The sequence below is a fragment of the Mytilus trossulus genome, chromosome 13, assembly GCF_036588685.1.
Source record: "Mytilus trossulus isolate FHL-02 chromosome 13, PNRI_Mtr1.1.1.hap1, whole genome shotgun sequence".
NCBI lineage: Eukaryota > Metazoa > Mollusca > Bivalvia > Mytilida > Mytilidae > Mytilus > Mytilus trossulus.
In genome coordinates, this window is record NC_086385.1 from 13,478,350 (window position 1) to 13,496,963 (window position 18,614).

The window sequence follows — 18,614 nt, forward strand, 5'->3', positions numbered from 1 at the left end:
TATTTGGACCGTACGCTTACGGTCCGGACCGTATACGTATACTCATACGGTCCGACCATACGAGTACGGTCGGACCGTACGAGTATACGCGTACGGTCCAGTACGAGCTGGCCATACATTTTTGTACATGTTATTTGATCATATGGGTTAAATTGAAACAATCTTTATTTTTAGTTTTACAAATTGTTATTGATAATTTGTTACAATTAGATAGATAAGATGAACAAACGAACAATTGAAATTAGATATTTGTTTATAGATATAGGAAGATGTGGTGGGAGTGCCAATGAGACAACTCCCCATCCAAGTATATCTGAATCCTATTTCTGTTCTCTCGCCCTAAGTGACACAATTCAAGTAACTTAATATTTTTAGCATTTTCATATGGCATAAGCTTTCTTATAATAATATGTATCTTGGCAGTTCTTGATTTCGTTTCTAAGTTACGCCAATAAGTGTGAAAAAATGTAAATTAGCTGATCTAGTTATAATGCTCGTTTATGAATTATTGAAATACTTTTTAAATCTTAATCTTTAAATGGTTAATAATTAAACTTTTCCCCATTTCTAGTCGCAATTTTACAATCATCCACACACAGAGAGTATTTTGTTTCTTTTCGATTTATTTACATGAACACTAATTTTGTGAAATATGAGATTCAATATTCTGAAAATATAGCCATAAAAAGCTAACTGTGTAATCAGTTGTTATTTATTGATATTGAACATCGGTTTGATATAAAGTCTTCAGTTAGATGTCTAAGAAGACAATTAACTGGAACAACGAAGACGAACCTATGTACCATACAATCCACACTTAAATAAAATACAATAAATAATAGTAGAAAGAAAAAATAACTCTGCCATGCCTATGGAACAAATACATTTTCACTATCCAACATTCTAGGCAAAAGTAGACTTTTGAAAAAAAATATATGTCTACATGTGATCATTAATATAAGTCCATGAAAAAAATTTAATAAAATACATGTCTTTTATATGTATAACAATTGCAGATCAGATGCATGTTTACACGGTTATGTGCCCCTGTTTTTAAAATTTAACTGATTTTGTCTGTTTGTTCACACATCGTTGTCAATATATAACGATGTTTTTAATACTAAGCTCACTCCTTCTTAACAACCATAATTTATTAATCATATACTAGTCAACAAAAGAAACGATACAAGACTTTTTTTCAAATTAAAGAAAAAGTTTTCCGTTCATTGGACCAATATTGAAGGTAGTAATTCTTCATCATTATTGAAATATGATTCCGTTAAACAAAATTTTTTTTTTGCTTTCATGACGTTTTTTTGCGATTTTCTTTTTGTTACAAAATTTACATAAAACGACAATTTTAAAAATAGAAGTTCCAACTAATGATGCCAACCTCTCATTTAAAGGTAAAGACAGTGTTTGCCATCAATTTGTTTTTAGAAATCATACAGTTTCTTTGTTTATTTGTTAGGCAAAGTTCGGTCCCACAAGAAATCGTTAAAAAGTATACATTATCATAGACAGTATGTGTAAAGTGATATTCAAAAAGCGGTATCAATCTTAAAACTTATCCGAAACGTTCCAAATTTACTGTGTGTTGTTTTCATATCTAAAGCATTGATTTGAGAGAAAAAAATAAAAAAAAATGCATTTTTTGAGATTTCAAAAAACACTTTTTTCCCCAAAAAATGAAAAAAAAACAATATTTCAACCAATTAGTTACAACATAAACATAACTTGATAGGAATATTGAATATTTTTAAACAAATTTGAAATTTTATTTAGTGCTTAGAAAATTATGTGTCTACTTTTTATTTAACTTTCCGCAAAACTAATTTGCACCCTTTGATCATTTACACGGAATTTAGATACTTTCCGACAAGTTTTGATTTTAATTATCACATGTGCATACATTGCAAATGAAAGCTCTTTGAAAAAGCGTATCTCATTTTGTTTTATATTTAACACTTTTTGATATATTTTATTTCAAAGTCGTGTATCGTTTCTTTTGTTGACTAGTATACTTATGACAAAAGTGTTTCTTTATACAATTTCAATTTCCATATTTGACTGTTTATATATATTCTTTTATATGTTATCTCATCCGAAATTTTATGCATTTTAATGCATTTGTATTTTTGTTATTATGTGTATAATTGTGTAAACTTCTCTGTAACCTTTGTACTATGAAAATAAACTATCTATCATTCGTTTGATGTGTTTTATCTTTTGTCTTTTGCCATTTTATTAGGAACGTTCCATTTTGAATTCTACTCCGAGTTCAGTGTGTTTGTGCTTTTACTGCCTTTACTTTATCTAAGTTCTTCAAAAATGTCTGATGATCAGCGAAATCCTGTTGGTTATATGGTGTTTCTTGTTCATTTCCATAACATGGCTTTGACCGTCTGCCTTTCAGGCGCCAGAATGGGTATGATAAGTTTTTGTGGATTGACTATTCATCTACATATGTTGATATGCATGAACATTTATGTTACGTTCAAAAACATTGTACGCACACACCCAAAAAATCCGCTACAATTGTTACATCCCAGCGGTACCAGCATATGGAGTATACATTGTATGTGTCTCAATTGATACGTTACTTAAGAGCTAGCTCAAGGTACGTTAATTTTGTTGAACGAGGAATACTGCTTTCTCAAAAGTTGCTACGACAGGGCAATGCATCAATCAAATTAAGGTCATCACTTAAGAAATTGTACGGTCGCCATCATGAGCTGATTGGCCATTATGACAAAAGTGTGTCAGAAATCATATCTGATATTCTTCCTCAATCATAATAACCTTCCATCATTATCGAACTGAACAAAGAAATAACACGACGGGTGCCGTAGACGGTGCAGGAAATGCTTACCCTTCCGGAGCACCTGATTTCACTCCGAGTTCGGGTTGTTTCTTTATTGTTATTTATAACTGTTGATGTAAATGTCGTTTTGTTTTGTGAGTCTTTGTTTACTCCTTGGTTTTGATTGTTATTGTCTTAGAACATTCGAGAGACAGTAACGAGAACAAAGGTCAATAACAAGTGTATTAGAAATATTTAGAACAAAGAAATGGAGAAGGTAAATCTAAGACTTTTGTATCGATAGAAAATCAACCAAACTGTTTGGGAAACAATTTTCCTCAAAGAATTAGAATAAATGTGCTTTTTAAGCTATATGATCTTTTGTTACGTTGCTTAACACAATTCATCGGATGAGCACATTTAAAATTGAATGTTTTGTAGTCGAACAATCTAATCAAAATGAAATCGCCGTTTATATTTACAATTCTATGTGACTGATGTACAATTAAGGTTTTAAATATTGTCTACATAAGAACATGTCTGTACAAAGTGTGTAATGAAACAGTTGCTTTTAATTCGTTGAATGTGTTTGTGTTTACTTTCCATTCAGTAAGGGAATTTTGTTTTGATTTTTTCTAGGTGTTTGGGTAATGTTGTTATTCATGGTTATTTTACATTTTACAATAATTTGTACGAGTGATATAATATGTTTCATTTTAAAGATGATTTTAGCCTAGTGGCCGTGTGTAAACACTTGAGGCCTAGCCTCTAGGAATATGCGAAAAATGAATTAAAAGCATAGTGGCCGTGTTCAAACAGGTGTGGTCTAGACTTTAGGAGTACGCAAACAACAAATCAAGAGCATAGTGGCCGTGTTTAAACACATTAGACCTAGGCTCGAGGATCCCGCAAAAACAGGTCCGTGCAACATTTTAATTAAATGGAAATTATTATATTTGTAGGAACATGCAAAGATAATTTTATCTGCAAGCCTACAACAATTTCATTATTTCTAAATATCTAAGAGATAAGGAAATTGAAAAAAATAGTTTTATTTAATGTATGTAATTCTTAACCTTTTACATGCATTTGAACTTTTGTTCAATGTTATCACCGTTATCATGGTTATTACACGTTCACGGGTTGGAAATAAATGAGACAGAGATATAGAATACAAATAAGTTTTTGTTTCAAAAATAAGTTAAGATATGAAGAATTTTCTTGTAAACTCTTTCAACAAAACAGTGAAGAAGAAATACATCGAACGTGGAAAAGAACACACATATAGTCATTTTTAGTGATCCAAGTATGGTTAACTATTGTGAGATCTGAGATTATATAATTGATTGATATGACAATGGTTATAATAAATCCGCAAAAACTTTGAAATCTTACATCACAGATATGCAACAAAACCGACCGAACGATGAGAGTTATGAAATCTGCCTTTCTTCGTAAAAATGCTAACATTCGTCTGAAATTTCCCACAATGCAACTCGTTGATATAAGACAATATCGCTCGTTGATATAAGAAAATATTTCATCGATTCGCTTCTTGCTTAGACTGATCCAAGGTTGATAGAGAATGAAGTGCTGAATTAATTAAATGTTTAAACTAGTTACTTAATCGCGATGTAAAGTACACTTAACTATTTCAAGAACTAAAACAAATTATGGTGCAATACATTTTGTATCGTTCATTGTGTCAAAGTTATGTCAATAGAACGAGAAAAGCGAGAAGAGTCACTGATAAATCCGTCAGCTATAATTTCTTCATTTAATTTACTGAAAGTTCTTCTCATGATTTATTTATACATTGTATCTGTTTAAAGTATTATAATGTCACGGATTTACGTGTTAGATGATTATTTGAAATTCAACAGGCAATTCTATTATTTTGTTTCAAATTTCAGTAATGTTATAAAATGCTTAATTTTGAAAATGTCTTCAACAAATAGTGTGTATTGATAAGGAAATCATTGTGGAAATGAAAGCCATCGCTGAACCTCATAATGATGTATAGCCATGTGCCATTGTGTAGAATATGAAACTATCCACTTGTTTGAGTTATATCCCCTTGAAACAATTTCTATACTTCTATAAATATCACAACTAGTTACAGATATAATAAATAAGAAAATGGCAACATGTAGATGAACAGATGGCAATTTGCAAATCGAAGCCCAGAACAAAATCCATGCTTTCGACATTGAAAAATGGCATGTAATTATCTGACTTTTAATGACGTTTCTACATTAGATTTATTTTTATCAAAGTTGTACATTTATCGATGCAAGTTTGTTTTGATTGATAAGGATCATGTGTGTATGCTATCTATAGATAGGTCTGTTTGATTGGGTATATAAGGAATGCAGGTAGCATTTCATGCACGGGTGGTTTTAAAGTAATTTAAGTCATTGAAGTAATTGCAGTCAAGTGTTCCAGAGGCTTTTTTCTAAATAAATAATTATAAAAAATCATGTGTTTACAAGTTGATAGTCCAGGATGGGTTGCAAACATTGATGTGCTAGTCAGAGACATACAATTAATTTTTCATAATACTCATTGGTATTAAAGGAATTACGTGTATATAATTATCTGAATAAAATGCACTTGACTTTTGCAAGTGGCTACTCCCAATTGAGAGTTTTGTATTATATTGATAAACGCTTTATGTTCGGTTGAGGTTGCGAATTAGAACATAAAGTATATTTGTATCGATCGACATTTAAGTCTTAGATACATGATGTTTTCCCTTTTAAACTAAATTCCATTATCTTATATACTATTGTTAATATATAAATAAAATACCGGTACGTTATTCGGTCCTTGTTAACAATAGTATATAACATGTATTATGGTTAATTGTGTTATTACAGATTTTCGTTAATCCTGATATAATTTATGTCTTCACCTGCATATTGTTTTAAACGTTGCTTTGTTTACAAAATAGCTAGATAACATGTTTAGTGCTTTAAATTGTAAATACATTAGTGTATTATTCAAAGAGATTCAATTCTCCTATGTTGTAAATACTCGTTTGCAATTCATATGTGTTTTACAAAATATATCTTTAGTAAAATAGGATGCTATTTTATCACATCATTCAGTTGAAGTTAATTTTTATTTTCTAAGTGTTCTTGTAGAATTAGATTTCTAATATCTTAAATATCTATCATTAAACATATACTTGTTTTAGTTGAAAACCAAAACAAAAGAGACGTTTAATATAATACAAAGATAAACACACCAAAAGAAAACTACTGTTGTATAAAATACAGTCAAATCTGTAATCACAATTGATAAACACTATATATATGAACACAAACAGATTGACAAACTTGTACTACGTATGAACGTACAGCATCAATTCCATTATTTGTGTCAGAAATAATTTTTCAGAGTCATCATTCATTAAATCATGTTTATCATTTTTTTTAAATCAGACATTCAGTTCGTTAAATTGCTTTAATGGCCTGCCAATCTTAAATCCTAAAAAGTTTCTTGTTTCAATATAATTTCTATTCTCTTCTCTTAATATTTTGATTGGTTGTATATTTTTTTTTGTTTTGTCAGACATATAGTATACTTTATATATGGTGTTAACAATCATTTAGTATTTTTAAATTGATATTTTAGAATAAACACATTTAAAACAGTATATATATTCACACATTATTGCTTTTGACAAATCTGGTTCAATAAAGTGTATTTATTTTTAAAAATCGATTACACCAAAAGGCCAATGTCAGTTTTTTGTTTGAAGCTTCCAGAAATAGCGAGTTAGTACATGCTCTTCATATGAGCTTTAGTTTTGTGTGTTCAAGGCAAACACACACACACATTGATTTTAATCAGATATTGACCTTGTACTGTTTTTTTTTGTTACGTAGCTACTTCTTTATTATCAAAATGTTTACACACTTATACAACTCGTTTTCTATTTCATACGATCCAAATAAAGGCAACAGTAGTACACCGCTATTCAGAACTCATAAAACCCATGGACAAAAAAAACCAAAATCCTGGTAACAAAGTAAACCGAGGAAAACGCATTAAATATAAGAGGAGAACAATGACACAACACTGAAATGTAACAAACACAGAAACGGACCAAGCATCAGACAAAATCCAATAACGATAACAAATATAACATCAACACCAAATACATGAATTTGGGATAGACAAGTACCGTGACACGTCTTATCGCAATGTGAATTTACACTCAAAAATAAGAGAAAACAAACGACGCAACGTTAAAATGTAACACACACAGAAACGAACAATAATATAACAATGGCCATCTTCCTGACTTGGTACAATATATTTGTAAAAGAAAAAATGGTGGTTTGAACCTGGTTTTGTGGCATTCCAAACCTCGCACTTTAATGGCAATGATAAATATAACATTGAAATGACAACATAATATAACAGGATTACAATACAAATAAATAGGAGAAAATATTAGACAAAGAAACACATGATTAATAGAAAACAAAAAGCATTAGGTTTAAAATTCAATACGCCAAAAACGCGCCTCGTCCACACAAGACTAGACGATACAAGACGCCCTGATATATAAGATCGAAAATTAAAAAAAAGGGTACAAAGTTGTACAGCACTGAAGATCAACAGTTGAAAATGCTTGGGTCAAATACGGCTACGATAAGAACATCCTTATTATTTAGAACAATTAAAGCTATTTCAAACAGTTAATTTTATCAAATGAATATAGAACAGATATACATAATGAAACTGAAGCATTGACTAATTACAGAAAACTAAACCGAATACATAATGCTTAGACCAACACAGAATAGACACATCCGATTCAGTCCAGGCCCCAAATATTAAAGTAGAGTTACCCGGCATGAATCTGTCATATGTTTACTAAATATGACAGCTTAAGTCAACAGGAAGTGTATTAGCTTTAGTTATTGAAGAAAACAAAAAAAAAAACATTTCCTCGTGAATCATGTGATGAAAGTGTGTACGGAACCGTTATCGGGTTGTTAGGAAGATTTACTATTTCACCTTCAACTTCATTGACTGATAAGGTTAGTTTCGCTATAGAATACAAATTGCGTCATAAAGTGAATTCGATTAAATACGCATTAAAATATTCAAGTGGCTTTGGAAAACTTCCAAGTTAATATTGCGTATTTTTATCATAAGAGTTTTATTACTTTTATTACCTTATTAAAATTAACTGTGAAGACTAGTGGACGAATTAAAAAAAGCATTGTTGTTTAAATAAATTACATCATTCACTACCAAGGAAATGTAGGCATTCTTTTGTAGCCGAAATGAACGTCTGCAAAGAATGTTTTCATTATGACGTTTACGTTAGAAATAAGCTTCGGATCTGGGTTTTTTTTGTAAGCTTTGAATCTGTTATTTTTTAAACGCGCTTGATAAAAGAGAAATGCTATTGAAATTATAATTAACAGATTTCACAGGTACTGATATTATCTAAAATAAAACCATGTTACGAGATTTGATAATAAAACGTTGACTTATATATGTAAAAATAATACAAAACATTTTAGCAGGTTCAATATGGTTCATATCTGAGACATGTGACCTAACACACAGAGATTATCTGTAACTGTGAAAAAAGTTTCATCGAAATTTCTTTTTTTATACCATTGACAGAACTAATCTACAAAGGATACTTCTTATCATAGAAGTCTTGCTTGGTCAAATAATGATATCTTCCTAAATATCTAACAGATGGGTGACATCACACATGTCACACTAAAGTCTATGACAAACAAGACGATTTCAAGTTCTCAATTATGAACTTCCCAATTCACAACAGTAACATACCATCTGCCTTATCGTATTGAGTTAAAGTATATCAGGTCATACAGTATGCACGTGCATGTTAACACTATACGAACCTCACATATACAGAAGTATGCTTCTTACGCAGAAACTGTTCCAGCAAAGTTATGAGGATAACAAAATAAAATTGACACTGTTTAGGTTTTATGAACACCATCACAAATTGATTGATCATTGCAATGTGTGTATGTCTAAACTAACTGATGACACTTTTATCACGTCTTATATTGTGGTTTACCGTCTACGCCGTCTAATCTTTAAAGTACTGAACGTGACCTATTCCCGAATATGATTTTTTTTGGCTGAGCGTGAATTCGAATGCTATTCGAATTCAATGTGTCTCGGTATTTGTACTTCCAACACATAGGGCATAGTTTTATGTCTTTTCGTTTGTAGTTTGATTTCAATTGGTATTTTCCCTTTTTTATACATTTGCATTTTAGTGTAAAGCAAATCTATGCACATGGTTTATTTATTTTATACACAGTTTGATATATTTGATATTCCTATTCTTGTAATTGTCTCAAATAAAAGCCACTGTAGTATTCCGTTGTTCAAAAGTCACAAATCCAAAGAGATGACAACAATTCAGGCTACAAACCCAAACCGAGAGAAAAACATTAACTTAAAGAAAACAACAAAGAAACTTAAGAAACACTAAAGAACAACAAAACAAACGCCAATGAACACAGATAGAAACGAACTATTTGAAAACAACTGCTATATTTCTGACTTGGTACAGGACATTGTAATATAAAATGATGGGTTGGACATGGTTACATGGCTAGCCAAGCCTCCTGCTTTATGATAATGTTGTAATACATCGCTGACTTCGTTACAAAATTACAGACATACACACACACCCACACACCCACACAAACAAATTCATCTTAGAGAAACGCACAAACAAATAATAATTTTGTTTACAAACTATACAAACTGCAGAACAACAATAACCTAATTGGATAATAATTTTCATGGATTTTGTGGGTAAAGGGAACCACGAAATTAAATGTTCAACAAATCACAATTTCTTGAAGGAATGTATGCTGAATTTGTCGAAACCATGAACTTAAATATCCACGAAAATGCAGATTTTTCTTGATCCGTGAATTTAGTACACACGAAAATAATTGAATCCACAGTACATCAACGGTACTCACCACAACAATATAAAAACAGTGACGCGCTAACGTAACTAATATGTAATCTTGATTGTTATACAATTAATTTCCTAATACTCGTCCAAAATGTTAAGCGACATATCAAATGACACCATTACAAGAATAAACTCGATTTTATATTAATTTTTAGGAAATAACTGTGACGTAACTTTTTATGGTGTTTATACATTCATTTGTGTGACGCACATTTTGTAATTCTATAATGCTGTTTTTGTGAATCGTCGTAAAATAATTGTGATTTACGTGTCGAAATGTACTATTGTATATTGTTTTTATGTATTTCCCTGTCATGAGTGTTTTACATTTATTTGTACTGTACACCGTCAGGTAATAATGTAATTTAAGCGATATTTTCAACCTTGGAGGTTAGTTATAAAAACCAGGTTCAGTCCACAATGTTTTTTTTATCAAAATGTCCTGTATCAAGACAGGAATAGGGCACTTGTTGTGAAATACAATGTAGTTCGTTTCTATGTATGTTGTATTGCCGTAAGTTTTGTTGCACTTCAATGCTTATGTTGTTCTGTTGTTTTTCTATAATTATTATATTTAATGTATTTCCATTGGTTTTATTTTGTAACTTGGATTAGTTAACTCTCAATCGATTTATATCACTATTGAACAGCAATATACTATTGTTGGCTATCATGATGTATAAAAGTCAGTCGCAGAAAAAACAAAATCATGTTTTTTGTAGTCAATATAAGAATTGTAATACTACATGAACGTATGTAAACAAATAAGGCAAAGTTAAAATATAAAGATTGCATATTTTGGCAACCATTAATTTTGTACTTTTTTTTCTCAGTACAATTAAGTAATTTCAGTACACATTTCCAAAAATATATTTATTCTTACATTATAGGTTTTAAAAAAATCTGGTTCAATAATTTGCATTCGTTGTTCATTTATATACTCGATTACATGATAACCTTAATGTCAGAAACAAAAAAAAATAGTAAGAGGCTTCTGAGGAACGTTATTTTTAACGCAGCTATAATTTCTACCAAAAAAATATCTTATAAAAATGTTAAGTACAAATATTCTTTTTTATATTCCTTAAGATCCCAAATTGTCGATAAAGAAATAATCGACACTGACAGAAATATATCTTTGTTACTTTATTTGACCGATGAAGTCATCAGAGAGTGTAATAGATTAAGTAAACAGTTTTAACACTTCCTCTTAGATCATGTGTTGTAAGTGTGTACGGATTGTAAGGAAGATTTGGACTACCTTTAAAATTTCACTTTAAATTTCATTTATTGTTAAACTTTGTTTAGGTATAAAATAATCATTGCGTCATTATGTAAATTTGATTTAATACGCATTTAGATATCCACGTGTCGTGTTTTGGAACTTCCTGGGTAATATTACGTATACATATCGTTAGAATGTATGTCAGTTTTGTTACATTTTAGAATTTAACACTGTAGAATAGACAAATCGCAAACAAACAGTTGCTGTTAGATATAATTTCATCATTCACTAAAAAGGCAGGTATGGTATAATTATAATTCGAAATGTATTTCAAGTTGCAAAATTAACTTTAAAGATGGTAAAAAAAAATATATTCGGTCTTTACCGAGCATAACATTAAATTGAATCACTGTGCCTGATATTGAAGCAGACAAACAAGTGATTTTGTTAGATGTGGAGATTCTTTTGCAATGCTCAATTAATATACGTTACAATGTTTAGTCTTTATAGATCATAACGAATGTTTTTTTTTCATCACTGTTATTAACAAAATCAATGTTAATCACATGTATCATGGGTATATATCATAATTTTTAATAATTGTTTTGCTGTTTATGGGCGTCTTGATTGACACAAAAAGCTATTCTTATTCCTATTCTTTTTCCTATACGACTGAGAACCTTATTTTCTAGCGTCATTGACTTTTATAGACGTAAAACACGTCTGGCGTACATTTTTCCGATCTTGATATCTGATGTAAATGTATTAGTTAGTACCATATTTACTTTACCGTAAACGTTAACTTTAACTTAAGCAATATCCTTTGGATCAACAATTTTGTTTAACGCACTTGAAAAATTCATTTTGAGTATACAATAAAATTAACGGTACCAATTTTCTTGCACCAGATGCGCATTTCGACAATACATGTCTCTTCAGTGATGCTCGTGGCCAAAATATTTGAAATCCAAAGCTTATATAAAAGATGAAGAGCTATAATTCAAAAGGTCCAAAAAGTTTAGCCAAATCAGTGAAAGAAATCAGAGCTTTGCATGAGGGAGATACATTCCAAATTATATAGCGTATTTTAATCACTGATGCGTACATATCCACTACTGCTACGTCCATTTACTTCACCTATACGTAACATAGTGGCCTTGTAAACAAAAGACATGTGCATTGACCATTTTAGGTAACGTTTATCCCAACACATGATATTCTGCGTGTGAACAGGTTTTTTTTAGGAATTTTGGAATTTTTGTCCTCAATACTTTTTTACTTCGTACTTTATTTGGCCTTTTTAACTGCTTTGGATTCGACCTTCACTGATGAGTCAATTGTAGACAAAGCGCGCGTCTGGCGTATACACAAAATTAGGTCCTTATACCTATAATGAATTTATTTATTACGTAATTATCACCGTAGTTTTACCCATCACATGTATTTAAAACATTGCTTTTGTTTATTTTAGATCTGTGTAGTTTTTTTTATAAAACATGGATAATCATAATGATATACAATCATTGACTCACAACTCATGCCAACTGTATCATTATCTTTCTGATAAGTTTGGATCTAAGACGATCGTAAATTGTAGACGATACACATACAAATGCTTTGATGATTGTATGCAGAATGCAGATATCAGATTAATCACCAGTGGCAGTAAGGCAGAGGGCCTTGACCTCCCTGGTAGTGACCTAGATCTGATGCTTCTTTCTAATGAAATTGTAGTCTATGAAAATGTGCCAGATGGGGACAAGGATCCGTTTCTCCTTCATACCGAAAATGCTTCGATAGGATTCGCTTTGATAAAGGTTCCGAAAGGATTTTCAAACTGCATAAACGTAACAAACACTTTTAATGGCTTTCTCTTGACAAATAAGTATATAAAGGAACAATGCGCACGTGAGGTTGAAGAAGATGAATATCTAATGCGCATTTGGCGTAATGTTTTGAAAATTCAAGGCCCCAGTGTATCAGTTTCATTTCGAGGAATAGTGGAAGCTGATTTTGTTCTATGCTATCCTTGTCATGAATGGCCTTCCGTTGCAAAAAAATGGATAGTCCGAAGTAGAATTTCTAATTGGCCATCAGAAAATTTGATTACAGCGTCAATCAATGAAGGCGTACTATTAGTACCTGTTGGAAGTAAATCAAATGCTAATATTGAGAACTGCTTCGAATGGCGACTTTCGTTTTCACTGGTTGAAAAATTATTAATTCATTCGTTCAACCATTGTCAGCTGTTATGCTATACCTTGTTGAAAATTGTAATGAAAGAAATAATTGACAGTGTACATATTTTTCACAAAGTATTGTGTTCATATTTTATTAAAACGGTTCTATTTTGGGTCATAGAAGAACTTAGTCTCTCTTATTGGAGACCAGAAAACTTGATGCGTTGTTTTTCATTTTGCATTCAAAGACTGCAATACTTTATAACGTGTAATTATATTCCAAATTATTTTATACCTGAACATAACTTAATCGAGGGAAGATTTCCAGAAGGAGTTCGAACACAACTTGAGGTTTTTATTGGAAAAATTCATAAAGGTGGCATCTTAATATTAACTTCCTCATCAAAGTCACTTTCTGGATTACTACGTACTTCTATCTTAGGCGACATTTCGAATCCATGTCAAAGTTTGTCTGGTTTCGATAAAAATTTTATGACACAAAGCATCATCGATATTACGCACCTTGCATTTATTATAGATAGATCGCTGAATTTCTTCCTCTCCAGAATTCGGAATGAGAAGTTTCCAACATCACTAAAAAATACATACGCCATTGCGTTTCTAGACTACAGTAGAAGTAAAGCTTTGTCTATCAACATGCTTCCAGGCGTTTCTGTTTCAAACTGCAATAAAAACAAGCATTACTACTCAAAATATCAACAATGCTTATTCCATTTATTGTTAAGTAGACAAAGCGATGCCGTATCAGGCTGGTTACTGCTCGCGGTATTTTTCTACTCTTCTGAGGAATATCGTAAGATGGTTAATGTTCTTCAAATCTCAAAGGAGTTTTTTTCTCGGGATTTAATTCATTTGACTTGGTGGAACTTACCTACACTTGATGAAAGTCGGTCTAAGAAAATGATAATTCGAAGTAAGTTTTTTCTCAAACGTTTGAGAACTTCATTCTCAAAATCTGTTGCGATATCTAAGAACAATAAGAACGAGAATGGTTTTGTGTTTCATAAAGATTTAACAATTACCAATGAGGATTTTTGCATTGGAAGTCCAATAGTGTATCATCATTACCTTACTTTTTTATATGCTTATAGAATAGATAATACTCGGGGAATCACCATTGCTCTCCAGTTATTGAAAGAAGTTGTGGAAAACTCAATCGATTCAGATATATTGACCATTTTAGCAGACTATTTTTGTTTATTCAAAGCACAACAACTTGTCGGTAGTAACGAAAACTATAGCACTTATCAGAGAATGCTTCCGATCTTGTCCTCTTCTGATACTAAACACATTTTCTCGACATTAAATAAAATGTTTTGAGAAAGGGAAGTGATTGGATATGAATGAAAAGCAATATTTTATAGACTGATGAACCGATGCATTATTCAAATATCATTTTTATTTGAAATGAAAGGAATGCGGAATATCCAAAACCAACCAAAACATATGTTCCGATAAACGAATGATAGTATCAAAAACGTACACATTAACATGCTTAGTCTGTAAAGGAAAATACAAATGCATCAGCATTTAATTCTAGAATAAACAATGCCTTTTTACACCTGTGTGAATTTTTTTTTCTCCTTAAATAAAAAATCTGTCAAAATCTTTCCTTTTTTCAATTTGGTACGTCAATAACAATTGATATACATTTAGCATGCTTAAGCGATATTGGATTCAATGAGAGCACAATCCAAACATCTTATACATACCGCGATATTCAGACACTGGAAAACAATGGAGAGAGAAAACATATGAATTGCTTAAGGGTTAATTGACATTGAAATATTACAGTTGCAACCAATGACAACCACTTAATGACTGGCCCCTGACTAGAATGTGCACATTTAAAAAGTGGCGGAGCTTACTACAAACTTGCGAACACTAAATTTGTTTTTACCTTTGTAAATATGTGTCTCAGTAGAAATGTTCACACAAAATTCAAACAGAATTGAGGCACACCCAGGCACTAATTTAAAGCCCATCGATTTATGCTACCGAATATAATACATTTTGACAAAGTAACCGAAGGATTTTTTTTGTTTAAGATATATGTTATTATATATTAAAAATAAAATACTAGTATAATTGCCAACTAGACAACTCTTCAAATGAAACCAACTTATACAGAACAAAAACACCTATATGTCATTTAACGTCCTTCAACAATGAGCAAAGCTCATAACACATAGTCAGCTGTAAAATTCTCTGAGATAACAAAATTTAATGTAAACATTTCAAACGAGAAAACTAACAGTAAATTTTATGTACAAAAAATTAACGAAAAATAATTATTAACACATCAACAAACGACAACCACTGAATTAAAGACTTCTAACTTAAAATAGGCACATACATACATAACATGGCGGTGACAAAGATGTTTGTGAGACCTGTGTTATAAATGACTGAAAACATACATATTTAAACACAGTTGAAAAAAATCGATATGGGATGTGAATGTTTTTCATAAGATCATTTCTTAATTCGGTAGAAGCTAAAACTCGTTAACCTTCCGTTACTGATTTTATTTAATACTATACCATAGAAGGTTGGCTAAGAGGAACGAAGGTTAACTGGAAAAGTCTGGTAGGTTGACGATTGATCATGACTTATGCAAAACAAAACAAAATGTTTAAAACATTTACAACCTGTGTTTTGATTGATTGATTTACTGACCCAAACACTTATAAAAAGAAGGTTTACAAAACAACTTATTAGTTATGCTGAAATCTGCTATACCAGTCAAATACTTTTCAGCACACAAACACATTTCTTGTCAACTGTTGTAACAATATGACTGAACCAGTCTACTATTCTATTTAAACGTTTTTGGGTCAGTAAATCAATCAATCAAAACGTTGGTTATGTACTAAACCGCCAATACATATTTGATATGACTGCTAGTGTTAATAGGTAATTGCACTGTTGGGATTTAGATGATTACGGCTCAAACACAAATATGTATATCATAAACACATTCCCACATCATTCATCATAAACACGTGAAGTGCTATTTATCTGATCTATAATGCCTTTTACTTTTCAAATATTAGTGCTTAACAGTCTTATCATACTTTCTCCTTTCAAAAGAAAAATTGAAGTACCTTTGCCCCGATCAACTCAATTAAACGCTAGTTTCATCCCTACTTAACAGCAAAGTATTTCAAATTGCAATACAATACACATAGTCATGAGGATTTGAATTGCACCGCTTCAAATATTGTATACGGTATTGAATGTACTCTTTGTGGATTAATCTACGTCGGGGAAACTCGACAAAGATTCAATTTTAGGATGAATGATCATCGGTCTAATGTAACTGATCATAATAACAACACATTTCTCTATAAACATTTCAATCATCCTGACCATTCTATTGTTTCAATGAAGGTCCAGATAATAGTGAAAATATATCATCCAACAAAGGACCTCATATTGAGTACACCATATCGTTTACAAAGATAAGACTTTTGGATAAGAGAGTTGGGAACAGCCATTCCCTATGGATGTAATGACAAAATTGGTGGTGTAGGTATTTTGTCTAGTCCCAGGTGTAGCACCGTCAATACATTACAATTATTTAATACTTTTGCTCAAAGAAATAAAAGTCATGGTCAGAGAAAATATAGACCACCTGCTGTACACACCGCGACAATTGATAGTTTATTAATGTCAGTTCAAAAACCTTTAGGAATTAATCATCAGTGGCGGATCCAGAAATGTACATAAGTGGGGGTCAACTTACTGACCTAAGAGGGGGCCCGCTCCAGTCAGACTTCAATGATTCCCTATATAAGCAACCAATTCTTTTCCCAAAAAGGGGGGCTCCCTGCCCCTTCCCCTAAATCCGCCTCTAATCATTTTACAGCTAAAGTATACTCAATTCCGTTGTCAAAACTTTCTTTGCTATTTTAAGATGCCAAAATACTTCCGTGACTGCTTCTCGTTTTGTTTTGTATAGATAAGTTGCAATTATCATGGACATTGCTAACCATAGACTATTCAAACTCGTATCGAATACATCCAATAGTGAGGAAAATCGTTATTTTTTAAGGTAGAATTCATGTCTTTGGTTTTGATGTTATGTTTGTTATTCTCGTGGGATTTTTGTCTGATGCTTGGTCCGTTTCTATGTGCGTTACATTTTAGTGTTGTGTCGTTGTTCCATTCATATATTTAATGCGTTTCCCTCGGTTTTAGTTTGTTACCCCGATTTTAGTTAGACAAATAAAGGCAACAGTAGTATACCGCTGCCTTTATTTGTCTAACTTTTTAATCAGCATAAACTCTTTGTATTCAGGAAGTGTATAAACTATTGTTTTCCACGACGAAGAAAAGTTGTTGCTGCAATTATGATATACAACATATATCCATTGCCTTCTTTGAATTTTTTGTAATAACATCCATGTTACGCAGTCATCTGTGGATGAGGTTATTTTTGTAGTAAGTTATTAAACTCTGAAACAAGTACAGACCAGAATTTTGAATAAAATGACACCAAAAGAAAAATCTTAATAAAATAAAACAACTATCAATTTGGCGAACACATTGCAAAATATTTGATAGAAAATAGGTACAATTATAAAGCATTGGTCTGTTGGATTCGATGTTTTATAGCTTAAGATATATACCTACACTGTTTGAAGATATACATTCCTTTGATTGCACTATCTTACAATAAGGGCAACATTTTGTTTGATTGATTCCAACATATCTAAAATAGAAAGACGCGTACGTTAATTGTAAAAGATGAAGAAAACAAACTACCAGTAAACGCACCACGACTGACAATCTATTCCTGTTAGCATATATTTTGTTTTTAGAAAAGCTGGTGATGATTGCGGATGACTCTGTTTGTCACAACTGTATGTTGGACCTGATATATTATTTCCATATTTGTTGATGTTAAGCTTTATTTTCTTTTTTTCATATTTGATCATTCTTTTACTTGTAGTTATTTAATCAGTTTTTTATCAATAATAACGAACACTAAAAGGAATTGTCTACAGTTGCCACACGCGTACAGAAAACATGTCAATTAATTTGCACATACATTGACGATAGCATATCTTCACTTTTAAAATGTTTTATAATGTATATTCTCACCAGAAATCATTTTCATTTTTAAAGGTAATATAATTGAATAAGTGGAACGTAAGCCAATTTCAAAACGTGTATATATATGTACCCCATGTATACTTTTAAGAATTCAAAAGAACAGTTCCATTAATGCATTATGAAATGCATAACAGTTAAATAGTATACAGATATGTTGATTTATATTAAATTACTTACATATTCTGATTGCGATGTCGGTTTGGCATGGTGCGATGTTGTTTGTAAATTACTAAATGCTATTTAAAATGTCAGAAATAC

The 18,614-nt window shown here is 31.3% G+C and overlaps 1 protein-coding gene across 1 annotated transcript; it reads left to right on the forward strand.

Annotated features, from left to right (window-relative positions):
• Positions 1-11,257: 11,257 nt before the first annotated feature.
• LOC134694601 (uncharacterized) lies at positions 11,258-14,843 on the forward strand. Its single transcript, XM_063555633.1, has 2 exons — positions 11,258-11,334; positions 12,506-14,843. The coding sequence occupies exon 2, from the start codon at positions 12,531-12,533 to the stop codon at positions 14,553-14,555; it is 2,025 nt and encodes a 674-aa protein (XP_063411703.1). The 5' UTR covers positions 11,258-11,334; positions 12,506-12,530; the 3' UTR covers positions 14,556-14,843.
• The last annotated feature ends 3,771 nt before the right edge of the window (positions 14,844-18,614 follow it).

Bases quoted from the DNA above. Each gene is read 5' to 3' on its own strand.
- LOC134694601 (XM_063555633.1), top strand. From the start codon at position 12,531: ATGGATAATCATAATGATATACAATCATTGACTCACAACTCATGCCAA.